General features: G+C 36.6%; 1 protein-coding gene across 6 annotated transcripts in view; it reads left to right on the plus strand.

The window, feature by feature from the left end:
* Positions 1–18,826, plus strand: part of LOC120543052 (transcription elongation regulator 1-like) — a 91,477-nt gene that overhangs the window by 52,663 nt on the left and 19,988 nt on the right. For 3 of the 6 annotated variants that reach the window (XM_039775887.1, XM_039775889.1, XM_039775891.1), the window contains 8 exons: positions 2,018–2,181; positions 3,974–4,063; positions 4,493–4,581; positions 4,864–5,024; positions 6,639–6,683; positions 6,795–6,870; positions 7,616–7,751; positions 16,540–16,629. In XM_039775887.1, coding sequence (XP_039631821.1) covers positions 2,018–2,181; positions 3,974–4,063; positions 4,493–4,581; positions 4,864–5,024; positions 6,639–6,683; positions 6,795–6,870; positions 7,616–7,751; positions 16,540–16,629 — 851 coding nt within the window. The remainder of the gene's footprint in view (positions 1–2,017; positions 2,182–3,973; positions 4,064–4,492; positions 4,582–4,863; positions 5,025–6,638; positions 6,684–6,794; positions 6,871–7,615; positions 7,752–16,539; positions 16,630–18,826) is intronic. The other 3 variants (XM_039775895.1, XM_039775890.1, XM_039775888.1) reach the window with 2 other exon arrangements.

Genomic DNA, 18,826 nt, shown 5'->3' on the forward strand with positions numbered 1-18,826 from the left:
GCTACTGAGAATTTATACCAGTGACGTATAATTGAGGCAACAGGAAAACAGACACCGTGTGTTTACGTACGCAGACATAACTGGGGTAAGGTGAATAACCTGTTAAAACCAAGGGCCTGGTTTATTAGAAATTCACATTAACATTGGCAAGTAATCATCTGGAGTTCTCCTTTGTCAGAACGCCCTGGCATTATTAAACTGCATAAAGATGAGTTAAACATCGTTGGCCAACCTGAATCTTAAAATAAGCATAATGCCTGTGAAAATTTTTAAATATGAAATAAACATAGGAATTAAAAATAGACAGATGGCTGCCATTGTGATTTGAGTCCATTAAACATTCTGCTGTGCACAGAGAAGAATACCTTTATTGAGAAGGGCTGTGATTTCAGGTGTTGGATTCATGTGAATTGTTTTTATGTGTGTCTAGAATGTCAGTTTTGGTAGTTGTTGATCACTTTGCTAGACTCTATTTATTTGAACGACTGAAAGTTGTTTCCCATGTCAAATTTACCAGCTGAGTGCCGACCTTTCAGCACAATCATGCTCGTCCCCTTTTTCTGACAGCCAGCACTGTGCTGCCTAACAAAGCTGGTGCTGTACAAGGGTTAACAACGATGTTTAGTTCATCGGCTATTTTGGCCTTTTTTTCCATTCTGTCATGGTACATAAAACACAAGGCATTAGACTAGCAAGTTTTTTTTATGTTTGGGAGGTCCAAAACATCCACGCTCCTTATTCCTTGTTACTACATTCTGTACATTGTACTTCTCCATGGTACTTTATTAATCCCAAGGGGAAATTCACATAATCCAGCAGCAGTATACTGATACAAAGAAACAATATTAAATTAAATAGTAATAAAAATGAAAAAAAATTATATAAAAAATATATATACACATACATATATATACATAATGACAAATTCCTAATGCATACAATGGTATGTGGCAAATGAAGTGAAATCTCATCTTATCAAATAAATAAACTAAGTCAGAATGTTTTGGGAACACGAAAAATGTGTTCCTAATTTAATTAATCATCTGTTTATAAGATGCTTGTTTGCAACTTCTATGAATTTAAGTTACAGAGAAAATATAATTATCATTATTAGTTTTGGGATTCTTTGTAACTCTACTCTGGCTAAGCGGGTTTGGAAACTGGACTGATGGTGTTGGAATTGACAGATATGATGCAAGAATTATAAATGATCTACAATGAACCAGAATATGGGAATCTGTGCATTCCTACTCGGAGGCATGTCAAATAGTTAGAGATGCATATTTTACTTCAAATGATGTGCAATATTCAACCCTACAGTACCCCTGGTTGGCTCCATAGCATCCTTTTTTTTATATACGTGCTGCTGTTTACACGAAAACTCTCACAGTAGCTGCTCTGAACAGTGATTACAGGAAAGAGTGCAAAGAATCTGTGTTAAAAGTGACTTATTGCCAGCTTTGTCTTATTATTCTAAATATACATATGAATCACTTGAAGGCCTGCTTTATGAAGTCCAGTCCTTTATTGCTTCAAAGCGAGTGGTTGAAGTAGAAATGGGGAACTTCCAGCAATTCCTGGTATTATGGCTGATGACTTCTGAAACAATTGCATTATGTATACAGTAAGTGCCGGAACTGATAGGGGGCAGAATAGGAAAGGTGCTGGTATGGAATACACGTGAGTACTGACCCACTTCAACCACAGTACTAAGCTCATCTGTACGGTTTTGCTTCATATTTGTTCTGGTGGCTTACTGGCTGCAATTTAAGACACTGAGGGAAACTTTTTAAACTTACAAATGCAGCTTCAATTACTTTAGATTTCTTGGAACAAATGAATGTATGCCACAATTGTGGAAAACAAGGTTGACTTCAAAGCTGCCAAACTTTTCATTTAAAGTAATGCTTTTTCTCTCATTACCATTAGTTTATTGCTGATTATTGTTAAAGTTTTAACTTTGTTCCATTTTAAACAAATTTTTCTAATTTTCTTTTGTTTATATTAATCTTGACAGCTCTCAAATGTATGTTAAATCCAGCCAGTGTTTCAGTGTTTCCTACAGTGGAAAAGGAAGCCGAGAAACCTAAAGAGCCTGTCAAAGAGCCAGTAGTTGAGGCTGAGCCAATGGAGATGGAGGAAGAGGAGCCAAAACTGGAGCCGCCAAAAGAGATCAAAGAGGTGATTAGCTTCAGTTTTGCTGACATGACTTGGAATGAGTGCTTGTAGTTTGAATTTTTTTCTCCTATTGGAAAGCACTAGTTATTAAAAAGAAGTAGTGATTGTCTGGCATCCAGATCCATACCGCTGAACCTGTCACCATCAAATTTAGCACAGACTCATTTGTACAAAGGAAGGCCGTGGGCTGTATTTTATTTGGAAGTTTTTCCAATAGAAAAACATTATTTTCTTTTTTAATATATAAAGTAACTGCACCTGTGCATCATTAGGCAAAGTACCCCATGGGCACATTTTAATGTGGAATTTCAGTAAGTACTTTCCCTGAAGGTGGGTTTAGTCAGTGAAGTTTTGGTTTGGGGTCAACTCTTAAAGAAGTAATTTATTTAAATAGTTAATGCACCTACACTTTTTTCCACCCCGAATAGCCTCAGGACATATGTTAGTATAAATATGTGTTAAGCTCAAGTGTGAAATTCACTCAGCAGGGTGAAAGGAAAAGCAGATTTGGTTGTACAAACTGGTTATGAAACAATTCTGATGATTTTACAGAAATATCTTAATAATGAGTAGATGCAAAATCATGAATTTGTTTTCTTAAGCCCAGAATGTTGCATTACGTAATATGACAGTTTACCAAATGTTTTCTTCATTTTTTTCGAGAAAGTTCCAGTCATAAGAGTAACATTAAATGTTGTGTTCCAAATATTTAACTGTAACAATTCATGAAACTTTGTGTGTTACGAGTGCTATTGCTGTGTCTTTCGAGAGTGCTAGTTACCTTATTGACTCGACAGCTACTCTCTAACACGGCAGCAGCGCTTACGTCTACAGTGAATAAGACATTGTTAAATTTGGAAGTAATGTTAGGTATGACTGAGCGGTTTACGATTTTTGTCTGATATTACAAAGGACTTTTTTAAAGCAGTCAATACAGTAAAGTGGAACCCCTACAATGCATGGCAAAACTATTCAGCCTCCATGAAAGACATCACTGTGTTCTGGGTTTCAAAAGATACTCGCACATATTCCTCTAAGTCTTTTCATTGACAACCTAAGGTCTAACAGTTTATTTTTAAAACAAACATAATTTGTCTAAATTTTATATCCAAAAAAATTGAACCTGATAAAACACTGCTTAAGTGTTCAAACTGCACATCTGCAATAATAGCCTTAAGTCATTTGGGATAAGCCTTTGGAAATCCAAAGAATGGTGATGACTTTCAAGGGGAGTGAATGCTTTTGCTAGGCGCTGTAACACAGTTTTCTTGTACAGAAGAAGGACATTTTTATGGTGGCTTTCATGTAAACACTAGAACAGATCATTTATAAAGATATGATAAAATACCCCATTGAACACCACCTAAAACGCCTCTCAAAACTAGAATACAGATTGGCTTTTATTGACGTTATGGGAAGATTCTGGCATTTAACAAGTGGGAATGTTTGATTTTGCAGCCTTTGCAAAAGAATGTGTTCACATGCTATGGAAAATGTGGGAAATATGTCTTTGCCCAGTGGAACATTTCATGTGAACGCCCTTCCAGATGGTAGCTGCCGACTTGGAGGTATCTTTGTCACCTGGTGTTTGCCAAGTTGTGATGTAATACTGACCTCTCCCACGTTTCATATTTATAACTAAAACAGATCAGCTTAGCCTGAAATGGAATTTGACAGTAACACCTTCTTAGAACAATTTTTGCATTTACTAATTAACACATTTCCTTTGCCTTTTATTTTTGCAAAATAAATTCAGAGATCTAATCTTTACTTGGTTTTTGTGTGGACTTTTCAGCTAATCAACAGTAACCTCGCATTTGTCCCAAACCTTCAACCAGAAATACACATGGATGGAAAGAAGTGTGAAAGTCTGATGTCAAAAATGGTAACTCCATAGCATGTGAACACAATATTGATTCTAGCACTTCAGTTGTTTATCTTTTGTTCAATTTCTTCTTTCCTTGAAAAACTTAAGGCTTCTTTTTATATTAAAGAAATGTACTGCATTTTGTCATTTGTACGTTTCCTATTAATGCATACATTTTATATGGAGCCTCTGAATGTCTTTTTCCAAAATATTGTATATTAACATGTATTGGACTTTTTGGAAGACTCAGTGTTTACTGTATTTTATGTTTTTATTATAGAATTTCAATAGAATGCTTAGAATCTTTAGCTTGGTTAAATCAAAATGTGTTCAATTAAATAGATCTTTTGAAACTCAATAATGTCTCAGTAATAGAAGCAAGCAATTATTAGCACAGCTGTTTAAAATGCAGGAAATTGAATTGTGTGTCCTTTTTTTTCTCTTTAGGAGCCAAAAGATGAGGAAATGACTGAAGAAGAAAAAGCAGCACAGAAAGCAAAACCCATTGCTACATCTCCTATACCTGGAACACCTTGGTAAGGCTTGTAGATGATGATTAGTGAAGTGTCTGAAATTCTGTATTTTTTATTTTGAAGTATGGATTGAAAAATCTGTCTACTTGTTTGTCCTTTCCACTTCTAGTGAACATTGCAAGTTGTGTTGTGGCTCCTGATTTACATTCATTCAATTGTGACAAGCGTTTATCCAAAGTGACTAACACAAGATGTCAACACAGCTAATCTCTGTAATCGTTCTCAAGGCTCAAATGCATTTATTTTTAATTATTTGAATACAGAGTACTGTGTTTGGATTTTCAGGTGTGTTGTCTGGACAGGAGATGATAGGGTCTTCTTTTATAATCCTACCACTCGGCTCTCTATGTGGGATCGGCCTGATGAGCTTATAGGAAGATCAGATGTGGACAAAATAATCCAGGAGCCACCTCATAAAAAGGGCATGGATGAAGGAAAGAAAATTGGTAAGGATGCTGTGGAGGTCGTTTTAAGGTGTTTAGAATTCTAGTATACCCGCACTATCTTTTCCTAGTGTGGTGTCCACAATTCATTGTTTCTGTCTGCATGCCCCTTTCTTTTCACGCTACCATTTTTACTGTGTCATTTCATTGTTTATACTCTTTAGTTCTGGCGCCCCCTGCTACACTTTTGAAACATGCCTTCTGTAGCATCATTGGTAGCTTGGTATATACAAAGGAGTGTATATGCCCTGTAGTTGGTCTTGAACACTAATCACAGTCATATCACAGCAGCTAGATTAAAAAAAAAAAATAAAAATAAAAAAAATGAAATTGTAAGACAGCAGGAAACCGGTGGTAGCAAGAGTTGAGTACTGAAACAAGGTAATGCCAGCTGGCAGATATCGTCAGCTCTGAAGTCTCACACCCTGTGGGGAAAAACACACAAACTTCAAATTAGCAGCTGTGGAGTTTTATCCTAACACATTCACCTTCAGTTTCATCCCATACATCTTTAAAATTGTCATCAAATTTGGTAAAGTGAGGAATTCATTTGAAAACTGAGGTGAATGAAATTCAAGGTCCTCAAGGTTATCTTAAAGCTTTGACTATACCTTTGTTTCTGGCTTGTAAAAATTGCAAAGAAGATGACAGAAAATCTTGCTATTATCATTATAAATTTGGTTGATCTTTATCCAAGTCAACTTAAAATGCCAGGATACATTAAAAAGGTTTACAGAAGTCTTAAGGTTTGGTTTGGTGATTAGAAGCAGTAATCTTGAGATTTAAGGTCCAGTGTCGGGGTGATCTCTCCCCAACTTTAATTATTTTGCCTTAACACCTCACTTTTACTTTCTGCCCAACTTAAATACTCTACGGTTTGCCATGAGGACCACGTTCTTGGTTAGCTAAACACGTGTAGAAAGGATTAGCAAGTTCAAATGACATCTCAGACACCTGGTAAACAACAAAGACTTGGACCGCTATTCTTTCTCTATTGCAGGATCCTTTTGAAATCGGGACCACTTCTCCAGTTCACCAACACAATTTTAAAAGATTTCATTAAACGTTACACTTCGCATTTGGTGTTTTTAGCATTTATGGCTGGAGATCATACACAGAGAAAGAAAAAGAGAATGAGCAGCTCAATCCTAATTCCAGGCAGTGCTACTTCTGAAAAGGTAGTTTCTGTCAGATTAAATTGTTCCATCCCCTGATAATACGCTCAACAACTTTTAATGTTTCCCTTTATTTTCTGGACACAGCCTAGGGTAGCGTCCCTCATCCTTTTCTTGAGTTATTTGGTGGTTTGCCAGAACCCCTTTAAGTCTGATCAAAAGTCATCCTGATTACTTCTTCAGACACCTGCCATGCCCAAGCCAATGTTAGATCTTTATCTGCGCCACAACTTTGAGTAAATCAGTCAGGTTGGAGGCCGACCCCTGATAATGAATAACATAGCATGCAAAATGTTCTTCAAGGCAGCAGAATTGTTCACTGTCTTGTCATTATGAGCATCACCAGGTTTTGGCCATGGCTTCTTGCAACTCTGTGACATCATGTAGAGTTCTTTTAAGAGTCATTCCCTCAAATCCTCTTTTTTATTTTGTTTTTTTTTAGCAGAACACGCTTCGAGCACCAAAACTTTTGAGGTCCTTGGAACATGTAAGCTTACCCATCACACCATTGTCACAGTCCTAGGCGAAGCAGCCTAGCAATGTTTAAGCAACTTGATTTCATGCAAATAATGTGACGCATACTTTTTCTTTTGACTAGGTTTCAGTAAAGAAGAGCTAGAACTGATGACAGAGGATTCTGCTGAAGACGAGCCAATAAAATCAAAGAAAAGAAAGTAAGTAAATACTTCTAAATTACTCTAAATGTTTCTGTAAAAGTGTATGTGGCCTGAATCCTTGGTATATTAATTTTAAATTCCATTGTGTTTATTTAAAAAGGTGTTTTGATCCAGTTTTTTGTTTCTCTGTCATTTGAATTTAAGGTGCTATTTAAAGTCAATTGTGATGAAATTGATTCTTAGTTTGTATTTGTCCACTTTTATCAGTTACAAGTTTTATGAACACATGGCTAAGATAGTCCCCTCATTGCTACTGAAAGTTTCCAGGTATCTTTATAAAAAGAAACTCTTTGTATAGGACATTAATTCTGAAAAGTATGAATTGATACAATGTTGAAGAACATTTTTACTTTCTAATAATTGTGCTTGATTTAGCCACCAGGATGTACCAGGTAAAAAGTTTAAAATGTGACAAAATCGCAAGAAACTATTGCATCAGTCATCATCCCTACATTGTAAGATTACAGCATTCTGTTTTTTTCCATAAAACACAACATGTGAAGATTTCCATTCAGCTAAAATTCCTGATTAAGCATGAGTACACTGGTTTAACATTTTATTTATGTATGTATGTATGTATGTATGCTTGCTAACACTAGCTACTAAAAGCTGACTGGTTATTTTCAGCCCTTTGCCATAAAATCATACTTGTCAAGAAATGTATTTTGGGTCTGGGTGTAATGACTTCTGCTGGCAAGTGGTTAGTGCCAAAGCCAACTCTAACATACTTGTGTCAATGCAGGAAGGATGATCTTAAAGATGTGGATTCTGAGAAAGAGGCAGCTATGGAGGCAGAGATCAAGGCTGCCCGGGAGAGGGCCATCGTCCCTCTGGAAGCCCGCATGAAACAGTTCAAGGACATGCTACTGGAGAGAGGGGTAAAATACTTCAACAGCAATTGTGTAACCAGCTCTGTAATATTATAGAAACATAATCTAAATGGAAGCCATTTAAGGTACAATCTTCAGTTAAAGTTTATTCATTTTGTAACGGTGTTTAGATTTGCTTTGTTACCCTATTTGAAGTTATTGAATGCAGAATGTGTAAAGGTATTAGTTTCATTTTGTTTTTTTTGAAAGTTGTTCAGATCAGTGGGACTTTGCCATTGTGCATAATTAAAACCTGATCAAAGCAATATCTGAATAGATCCTCTTTTAGTTTTACAGGTTCATGTACAAAACTACATTACTTTGTATATTGGAGTGGAAATTGTATTTTATGTCTGGGTACTTACTGAGGCAAGGTCACATTTTTGAGCTGCCATTTGGATACCTAGAGGGATTTTTTTTTTTTGTGATTGTGTAGTTCAGTGTATCTAGTATTTAAAAATTGTGATTGTATTTTTTTCTAGGCTTCGGAAGGCACTGGGTCTTAATTTCTGTTTTATATTTGTGAAATCCCCTTGTTGAGGTTGACCTGGTGGCAGGTTTAATGGATGGATGTAGGATTGATACTTTGTGGTTTTCTTTGTTTTTCTTTCTCGGTTTACTCTTTACCTGTAGTGGTGTTGCAGTTCACTCATTTTATGGTTTAGTTTGTGGCGCAGATTTTGATGAACTTCGATTTTTCTCTCTGTTTACAGCACTACATTAATACATTTTTAAGGATAAACATTTATTGATACCTTGGGTGTAACAAACAAAATGAAGATGACAAACTCAATAAAGCGCTACAGTAGTTTTTGTATTCAAAAGAAGTAAAGTAATATGAATATACTTGTTGTGAAGGGTGAAAATTGTAGAAACTTTTTTGGCACAGTTAACACCTATGTGAAATACTCTGCAGGAGCATTAGTTCAGTGACCAGGGACAAGGCAAATATTAGTATAGGAACAGAAATATCCTTATAGGATATGCTTCTGCAACTTTGATTCCAAGTGTGCATTAATGTTAGAAATTGATAATCAAGTACAGGTGGCCCTTGGGTCACAAATGAGTTCTGTTCCTGTTGACGTTTGTAACTTTATTTTGTGTGAAAGTAGAAACTGGCACTGAAGGTGAAAAAATGTCAGAAAAAATACATAATGCTAACATCATTTTTGACCAAAATCTTGAAATGCTTTTCAGACGGCCTTGGTGTCCCCAATCCCTCCTAATCCATTAACAGCTGTGTTTGGTGGGCTTACAGAGGGGCTTAAAGTGGCGAAGGACAAACGAACCGCAGTTGCCTTTACGTCACTATTGGCACATAGACTAGACTTAATCTTGCTCAGCTGGAAGAATCCTAACCCACCTCTTATAAGTCCGTGAATAACTGCTGTGTTATATTATCTGAAATTGGAAAAAGTCAAATTCTTACTTGGAGGATCTGAACAAAACTTCTTTAAAACCTGGCAGGATCTGATCAATAACATTTTAGAATAAGTATTTCAATTGAGGAAGCTGATTCTCTTCCCTTTATTATTCTATTTATTTTTATTTATTCACATGTTTATTTATTTATTTGTTTCTTTATTTACTTATTTTTCCTAATACAGTGTTAAAGTTTTATTCTGTTGGCCTAGCTCTTTTTCTCGGGGGTGGAGGTTGATTAAAAATACATAATGCTTTATTACTTATTACTGAAAAAATTGTTTCAAACTTATTCAAAACATTACATCAGCACAATGTTACTGTACTTTAAATAACAAAACACAAACTTAGTGAACCTTTGTGTTTTGTTGTGAATGACTGTTCACGAAAGGCACTTTAATAACCTCCTAGGTTATTTTAACATTGATGTAGAAGTTAATACTGGAAACGCCTCAGTTATTAGCCTAAATTTACAAGTGCAAACTTCAACATTTATCTATTTAATATTCACTCATCCCTCAGTTCCCATCACAGACACAGTGGAGTCAACCCAGCACAATGCACTTTATTCTCACAGAGAGGAATGCCTTAACAGGGACCAGGAGCCACTCTGTTTACGAACTGCTGAAATTGATATGTTGACCTGCCTTTGGATTTTCTTCCCATGATTGGGCTACACTTAAGAATACCTTAGCAAAGGCCAAGCACTGCATCTCCTGAAGGGATTTACGGATGATGCGCTACAAACCCAGATAGCTACCTTTTGAAACGGCTACACAAATATTCTAACAGAAGCCATAGAGCTTGGTTGAAAGTGTTCCCTTGATGAATCACAGAGTCTGGCAGTCCATACTTTGAATGCCACCTCTGAAAGAACTTAACCTGAACAAACACAGCTAGTTGCATTAACATTCATCAGTTGTTGCCAAATGTCAGTAAACCACAAGACAACTTCAGGGAGGTAATACCCAAACTTTATTTCTATCATTACTTATGTTTGTTTGCAGAAAAAAAAAAAGGCAATAATGTTACACATGTAAAACACACATCCTGAATGATGTAGTTTAGGGTCACGCAGAAGAGCCTCATATCACTTAGCTATAGTTTAATCATTCCAGCCTTTGTCGTCTTTTATGCCAGGTGTGATGCTTGCAAGTATATGGACTGTAGATAGCAAATCAAACAGAGTTGTCTTCTTTCTTTGGTAGTGGTGATACTTTCAAAAAATTTTCATTTTTAGGGTGCTTTTGAGGGCTATTTTATATTAGATTTTGTATTGGCCACAGTCATACCACTGATAAATTACTTGTCAGTGACATTACTTTTAGCAAACTGTGAAAAACATTTTGACCTCTAAGTCACAAGATCCTGTTTCACATCTTCTTTCAGGCATACACAAATTGGTTAACTTTCTGAGCTTAAAGGTGTACATCAATAAAATAATAACACTCTTAATATTTACTTTTACATTTGTTTCACCATAATTCTTTAATCTATTTGCATGCATTTCGGAAAACATCCTACGAGTCATTATTATGTGCCTGCATGTCTCAGGCACCTGCCCTCTAGGTTCCTGTCAAAAGTTTTGCTAGATTTAGTTGTACAGGTTATTCACATAAAAGCTACATCTAAATGAACTTAAAGTAAAACATTAACTATTTCGAGTTGTGTTTAGCAAACTGTACATTTTTTTATCCTTATTATACATCAGTATGTATAGTAAGTTGACCTCATGTCTTAACATCCTACACAAGTACCTGACACAATAAGAAAAGGCATAATAATGGCATGAAAGCTCATGATTGATCCCTCAGCATAGATGTGCTGTCTCTGTTAAGTGATTGCTAAGAGTGTCACATACCTGTCCCAGCAGCTACACTCTATATGGTTGCGACGTGCGTATTATACAAAGGGAGCAACAAATGGCATGTTCTGTCTCTTGTTCTGTGTAGCAACTTACCCTTGACAGAGTTTATTGCACAACTTTGTGTAGTACGGATTATGTTCTGTGACATGTGCTGTCTTGTGAGGGATCACACAGTGTTATCTTCGTCCCCCAGCATTTATCATCCCTGGGACATTTACAGAGGATTTTTAGAATTACTGCCAGTTGCCAATCAACTTTGAGCTTACTGGTGGTTCAATGTGCTGTTTGAACTGTGCAGTACCATTCCTTACAAGTGTCAAAACAAGTGTGCTTGGTTTGTAAGTATAAAAAAAAAAAAAAAGTAATTGGATGAAAACAAAGTTAGTTGAAAAAAAAAAAAAGGTTGGTATTTAAGTCCTTATTTGTTTCTGCAAAATTGCCATAACCCCAGACCCACATGGTTAAATTTCCCAGCATCTTTAGACATGCAGCTTAGTTTTGCCACCCATCTTAGTCTCCTATTAACTAAATGGAGGTGAATATAAGGATTTTGCCAGTGATGGATGTTTTAACTGCAGATTGATGGTCAGATGTTTTTGCTTGTCTTTTATTATGTTCTCTCTTAAGGTGATGTCACTTTTCACTACTTTTCCAGTGATTTTTAGTCACAGATTACATTTACAATAATGTTAGGAAGTCTGAGGTAACCGTGCCATTCTCCTCTAAATCCCACTCGTCCCAGCATGCCTTACTTAATGAGACAAGGAGCTCTTGTGTTTGTGAGAGCTGCTAGCTGATGAAGGAATAAGTAATTTTTGTGTTTTCTACTTTGCAAATGGAAGAGAGGCTACTGTTTTATGTACCAGGACAGAAGGAAGAAATAAAAATCAAAATTGTGGCCGAATTTGCTGTACCTGGAAGGCATTCATACAGCACCTTCTGTGTCAGGCAGTATGTTGTTGGCTGTCAAGAAAGGGGTGAGCTCAAGATACATTGGAGCAGTGAAGCTGTGCTGAAAAGACGAGATCAGCAACTGCAGTTGTTAAGTTTGAAGTCCCCATCAACTAGATGTTATGTATTGTGGAAACTTTTTAAAGTTGTCCTGCACTCGTTTTACAGCTGTTCTGTTCCTTTTGGTGCCCATAAAATCGTTGAAAGTAAGCTTTCTAGCTACACAGTGTTAACAGTGACGACAAAGTTCTCTTATGTGTACTTTGCTATTTTCACAGATGAATGTTAAGGTTTTGCTTGGAAGTTAATTTGAATTAATTGTACGAGTGTATCATACAACCCAGAACTTTTTTTGTTCTCTAAACTGGAGGCAAGCCATTAGCAGGAGAGTTGGGCACATTATGATAGTTTTATACCACCTTAAATTTTCATTTTTTTAGTTGACACATGCTGTGGCACATGCCACCCCATACCCTGCAGTGTTCAGAATGAAGTGTCCATTAACTTTGATTTTACAGTAGGACCTTGTGCCAAGCAATATACAGTTGGCACACAAATCAATTTGAATAGCACAAGTAGTGTCTTTTATTTATTATAAGTAGGATAAGATGCATTTATTTAAAACAAAAAGAAAGAATTCCTTGATCAAGGAACACTATTTGTAGAATTGCTACAAATTACAAAGACCATTCAGAGGAAAGGCACCATATAAATCAAATGAATTATGGTTTCCATTCTGACTGCAATTCCTCTTAGGATCATAAAATAACATGTTATTTGTCTATAAAGTATGAATGTGGTCTTGTGAATTACTGGCACCCTTCCAAGTATCCTAGAATATTTTAGTATATTGCCATGTTTAAATTCAAGCTGTCTATCAAGTTTTTGAATGCATTTTTTGCAGTATAGGTTCACAGAGTGCCAAAGTCTATACTTCATCTGGTGCAGAAGGAGATCCTACCCAGGAATGCTGCCAGTGCATGGCAGGGTGCTTTTCACTGGCGCAGGCATGTTTAGTTATGCTGAGACAGTTGATTAGCCCCTCATCCTCACACACATGGCTTTGGTATGTGGCAGGAAAATCATCCTCAAACTCTGCCCAGAAAGTGCTTAGATCTGGGTTTGAAACCAGGCCTCAGGGAAGCAGTCATATGCTGCTTCCATTGTGAAATGATTGTAATTTCTGTCCACTCACCAGCTCTCCAGTTAACCGTAACACTCATCCACTTTTATTTTATAAATGTATAGTTTAACATTTTAAGTATTGTCAAGACAGTCATTTGGGACTACAGAGAGAATTCCTGCATTCATTTATTTTACAAGTTGCCCTATTAGGGTTTTTTTTTTTTTTGTAGTTTTTCATAAAAATAAGGAAGATATCTCATACATGATGCTGTCACTAGTTATTTTAGAGATGGTGGATTTACAATTTCCACTTTAAGTATATTGGTTTCTTTTCTAGTCTTTGCTGAGACTTTGAAAAACAGTCCTCTAAAAATTGTGGTTGTATCATTAACCTTCTTGGCCTTAACCCTGACGGTATCTCTGGCTCTGAAGTCTTTGTAAACACAGTTAACCCCAAGTTTGTCTTGGGTTTTAGCTGCTACAATTATGGATGCTCTGATAGGTGGTTTTGTTTGTTTGTTTTAGAGCTGGTACCCGTTACTGAATAGGTTGATTCTGACACCAGTGTTTTTCCTTCTGTATCCCCTTGAAAAGCTTTTTACACACAACTCCTATATAACCAGTCACAGAGATTATTATTAAAGTTTTAACTTGAGTATTTTTATTATTGAGCTATTCACCACAGGCCTGTTCATTTTTTATTAACAAAATGAAATTCTCTAGGTTCAGTGACCATAAAATAAATAAAATTTGCTTAAAATACATAATTAGCTAATAAAATGTACAGAAAATAGTTATCCTAATACATAAATAAGGCATAAACGAAAAATGATTCTTATATTTATATAATTGTTTAATATCTCCTGTAATGTATTTATGAACTTATCTGAAACAAAGGTTAACTTAAAAAGGTACTTTCACTGTTTGTCTAACAAAATATAAATACGCTCAGATATTGCTATTGGCAGTTAAACACTGCTTAAATGTAAATATACATGCACTTACAGGTTTTAATCATTAATTGCACTAGGGTTTTATTGGTTTTTTTTAAATATAAGGTGTGATTATAAATATTGATTATCATTTTAATTATACATGTGATACTATGCGAGACTTCTTGCACGTCACACCCTACTTACAATCTCTCGGAGACACTTTAACGTCCCACGAGACAAGGAAGTGAGACAAAAGGACAGCTGCTGTACAGGCTTTTAAATGGTCGATGCGCAGCGCAACATGCAGATCACACAGCTCGGTAGCAGCAAACTAGCAGCTGATCAGTCCTTAGCATGCGGTCACCCGACCACATCCTAACCCCACACATCCCAAATTTACAATGAGAGTGGCAGGGACGCGAAGTGGCTAGTGTGATGCGTACCTGTGAGGATGGAGGTTGTGGGGTGGGCAAACGAAGCAAATAGGAAACACAGGCCCTTAGTTTTAAAATAAAATGAATATTCCTATGCATTTGCCACTTTGAGGTAATTCATCAATATTCATGAGTGGGGTGGAGTCTTCAACCAGAACTCAATTGATGTAAAGAACACGCTGTAAGTGAACTATTAGTTGAGTCGAGTGGTAGTGATGACAGTGTGAATTGGTCATCAGATGTTGGTATGGATAGTGAAGCTGATGCATATGACACTGTATGACGGAACCTCTGTAATATGCCTGGTGAATTTGGTCCCCTGAAAGGTCATCGTGGTACAAGTAGGTGCATAGCAAAAATGGAAAATGATAGCAGTCATCAAGTGGAAAGACCATTCAGAATGCAGCAACTGTCAGTGTTTGTCAGGGGAAATATGAAGGTCACTGCCTGCACCTTGTGATGTGGTAACCAACAGAAACACAATGGATGTGTCCATCATGTGTCTAAGGCACTGAGATTCTACCCTTTCATGCACAATCAACAGAAAAAAAGAAACAGTATGGAAAGAAACTATTTCTGCCATCCCGATTGCAGCATCTAGCTGTACATTAGTGACACTTTCAAAACGCGTCTAAGGCTACATCAGTACAGCTGTGGATGAATACTAGACAGACCTGTCCTACTGTGATTTTGTGGATAATTTGGTATTTACATGTTTCTGTTACACATAATAACAGTTTTTAACTTCTTTGACCTGTTTTTCTGAGGGTTTCTATAATGAATGAGTGCATTTTGAGAGGGTGTAGTGCTTTTTAAATGGAACTAAACATTAAGGATATGACTAACATGGAGAAGTGCTTGAGCGACTGGCTCTCCCAAATGTGCTTTAGTAGTAATCTAGGGTTTAGCTGCATCTGTGTGAATAAATTGTGGCATAAGTTAAAGAGCATATAGTTACCACAAAAGCTGAAGTTAATTTTAATCTATTTTCTTTTTAAAAGTAAAGCATAACTAGGAGATCTTGTTATATGGAACTGTTTCCTTTTTTTATTTTTTGAGCACCCGTTTTTCTATTTAGGCAGTAGTGCTCTTCAGGGTTTTTGCACCCTTTACTCTCCTTTGGGTTCTTGCCTGGAAAATGTATCTTGTCCTTTTTTTGTTAGCATGTGACTTAGCACTTGTTTGGAATTCAGGAATGCCATCTCACTGATGAGATAAGAACATCACTGTACTATTCCTAATACTTAATATTCACTGCAACACTTAATTCGCTTGAGAAGTTTTAATGTAGTCTCCTATCAAAACTAAGTGTTTCATGTTTGCTGGCTTATTAACCTTTGAAGTCTTGGCTGTTAAAGGTTACTTGTTCTCATTATTGTTTAGCTTTTGTTAATGAATGAAAGGGATAAAAAGGCTCTTTGTGTTGAAAAAACACTGAAATGTGCTTTGTTTTGGCTTGTAAGGAACCCCAGGTGATTGTTATTGCTGATATGGGGCAGCAAATTAGAGTCAGAATTCTATGCTGTTAACAGAATTATAGCTGGTAAAAAGCAGCAGTTAATTTTAGATGGCTGCTCAAATACATTGCTGTGGTTAATCTAAAACCTTTTGATTTCATGGAGGTATTAACTACAGAATCATCTTATCTAAAAGGTTACTTTTATATTTTGAAACAAAAGATGAAAGCAAGAGGTCTTCAGTGTATCAAAAGCCCAAATCTTCAAGGCTTTGCCTTTGACCCCTTTCTATTTATCTATTTATTTATTGTTTAAATGGCGCTCTGCAGTAGGTATTTTTAATGGATAATTACAGAGAAGTCACCTTGCTTAATTATATAGTATTTGCTTTGGCCAATTAGTGTTAAAATTCTCAACTCTACCTCCTACTGATTGTCATTTATTAGAGATGAAAACTTCACTTGGTGAAACAGACATGACAGGAATCCACTCTAGTATCCCGCAGGCTACAAGTGAAAAGGAAGGTTACCTGCTGCATTAAGTGCTGCTCCTAATTGACTCATACAATTAATCCTTGCTTTATTTTTTATTTTTCCTCCCCAATAGGTTTCTGCCTTCTCAACATGGGAAAAGGAGCTTCATAAGATTGTTTTTGATCCACGATATTTACTGCTGAACAATAAAGAAAGAAAGCTGGTATTGTCTTTTTACTTTTTAAACTTAAATTTTGAGGGGACATCCTTTACCTCGCCATACTGGGTAAAACCTACATTCAAGAAGTATTCATGCATTATAACTTTCTGTTCTACCAGATGTTAAAACAATGATCATCTCTAGGTACATAAAGATAATTCCATGTTCTTTGTCAAATAATCATTCAGATTTTAGAACATTGTGCACAAGAACAGGCCCTTCAGCCCACCAAAGCTCGCCAGTCTTATCCACTTAATTCTTCTAATAAAACCATCAAGTCTAGTTTTAAAAGTCCCTAAAGTCTTACTATCTACCACGCTACTTGATAGCTTACTCCAAGTATCCATGATTCTCTGTGCACCAGCTTGCATTTTTATGTGCTATAATTGCTGAAATCTTAGAAGCAGAGCAGTTAATTGTTTCTTATTCAAGGTTTTTTAAGGTGATTATTATCACATGTGCAGAGCACACATGCTAACAAACATGGAACACGTAGCCACAGTTAGTGAGTAGAAATACATTACCTCAAAAAGATGAGAAAAAAAGGGGGGAAAAAACTAGGATCTGAAAGGTAGAAACTGAGAATTAGTCATTAAGTTCTTAGTCTTACAGCGTATCAGGTAATTGCATTATTGTCACATCTACAGTATAATGGTATTGATTTAAGTGCTTAGGTATAGGATTATATTCCTTGTGTCACAGCTGTCTGAGCAGCGTTTTTATCCATCCAACCCGCTATATCCTAACTACAGGGTCACAGAGCCAATCCTGGCCAGCACAGGGCACCAGTCCACCGCAGGGCATGCGCACACACACACCAGGCACACATTAGGCCTGTATCACAATCGCCAATACACCTAACCTGCATGTCTTTGAACTGTGGGAGGAAACCCACACAGACACGGGGAAAACATGCAGACTCCACACAGGGAGGACCCGGGAAGTGAACCCGGGTCTCCTGACTGCGAGGCAACTGCGCTACCACTGTGCCACCGTGCTTCCCATACAGTTTTTTATAATGTGCTTTATTATAAGTGAATGGCAGTAGGAGACTATATATATTAAAAATAAGTTAACAGCCACACTAAAAGCAGCTTTATAAAAAAAAAAAAAAAATCCTGAGTTAAGTCATTCCTTTATATATGCTTTGTAACAACAAGAATTGGGAGAGTGATCGTGAAGGGGATGGGAGCTGACTTGAGTACCCTGTTTAATGCAAACAAAATTGAAGCAAATGAAAATCGTGGATTTCTCACATCTGGCTGTCAGTGACTTTCACACCAGTCGATGGAGCTCTGTCCTTCTTGGATGTGGGTTCCTAGGTGAATGTGGACTCCTGAGGCTGTTGTTCTTTAAATAGCCTTTGGGGTAGTAGAAGTGCGACCTCCTGGCAAAACCGCAAATAACATCCCAGTTCATCTCAAGACTGTCTGTGGTAATAGAGAGGCAGGGATTAGTGACCATGACCCCTCAGGCATTTGGAGAGGCTGGCGTACCTTGCTAGAGCCTGGTTAGATGCTTTTCATGCATACAACTTGTATATAAAAGGTTTTTAATTCTGTCATAATAGTCATTTGTAATGGGCTGTTCAGCTAAGCAAATGACATTGCTTCAGAATTCGGTAAATCTGGTAGTGAAAGGAGAGAATGACAGAATGCCAAGAGCATAAGAGCATGTTCCTGATGCAAATGTGACATAAATCAGTGTTAGAGCTTCAAAGTGTCATCTAAAACAATAAGTTATTTTTCAAAAATTTGGGCAGAGCCTGAATTGCGTCCCAGAAATGAAAAGAATTCTAAACTTATGCAATAAAACACTTTATGTACTTTATATACAAAAAATGAGTGCAGAAAATGGACAATAGGGAGTAATACATGGACATGTGAAGTTTTTTTCTGTGAATGTCTAAATGGAAACAGACCCAAGTAGAACAATTTTATGTCCTCCTTCCCATCTTTTAATAATGATTAAATAAAGTAACATATTTCCTAAACTAGTTTCATATTTCACCCTCTCTTACTTGTAATTACTGTTATGAGTTGAGGTTAAATACATTTCAGTTAGTAACTTTTATCTGCTTGACCTTTGTTTGTTTGCAAGGCCTATGCATGACAATTAATGATTCAAAGTATTAAGCATAATGTGCAGTGTGCTCCCTAGGTCGGATACCAGATTTCTAAATGCAGCTTGATGTACTTTT

This window comes from Polypterus senegalus, chromosome 13 (assembly GCF_016835505.1).
Source record: "Polypterus senegalus isolate Bchr_013 chromosome 13, ASM1683550v1, whole genome shotgun sequence".
NCBI lineage: Eukaryota > Metazoa > Chordata > Cladistia > Polypteriformes > Polypteridae > Polypterus > Polypterus senegalus.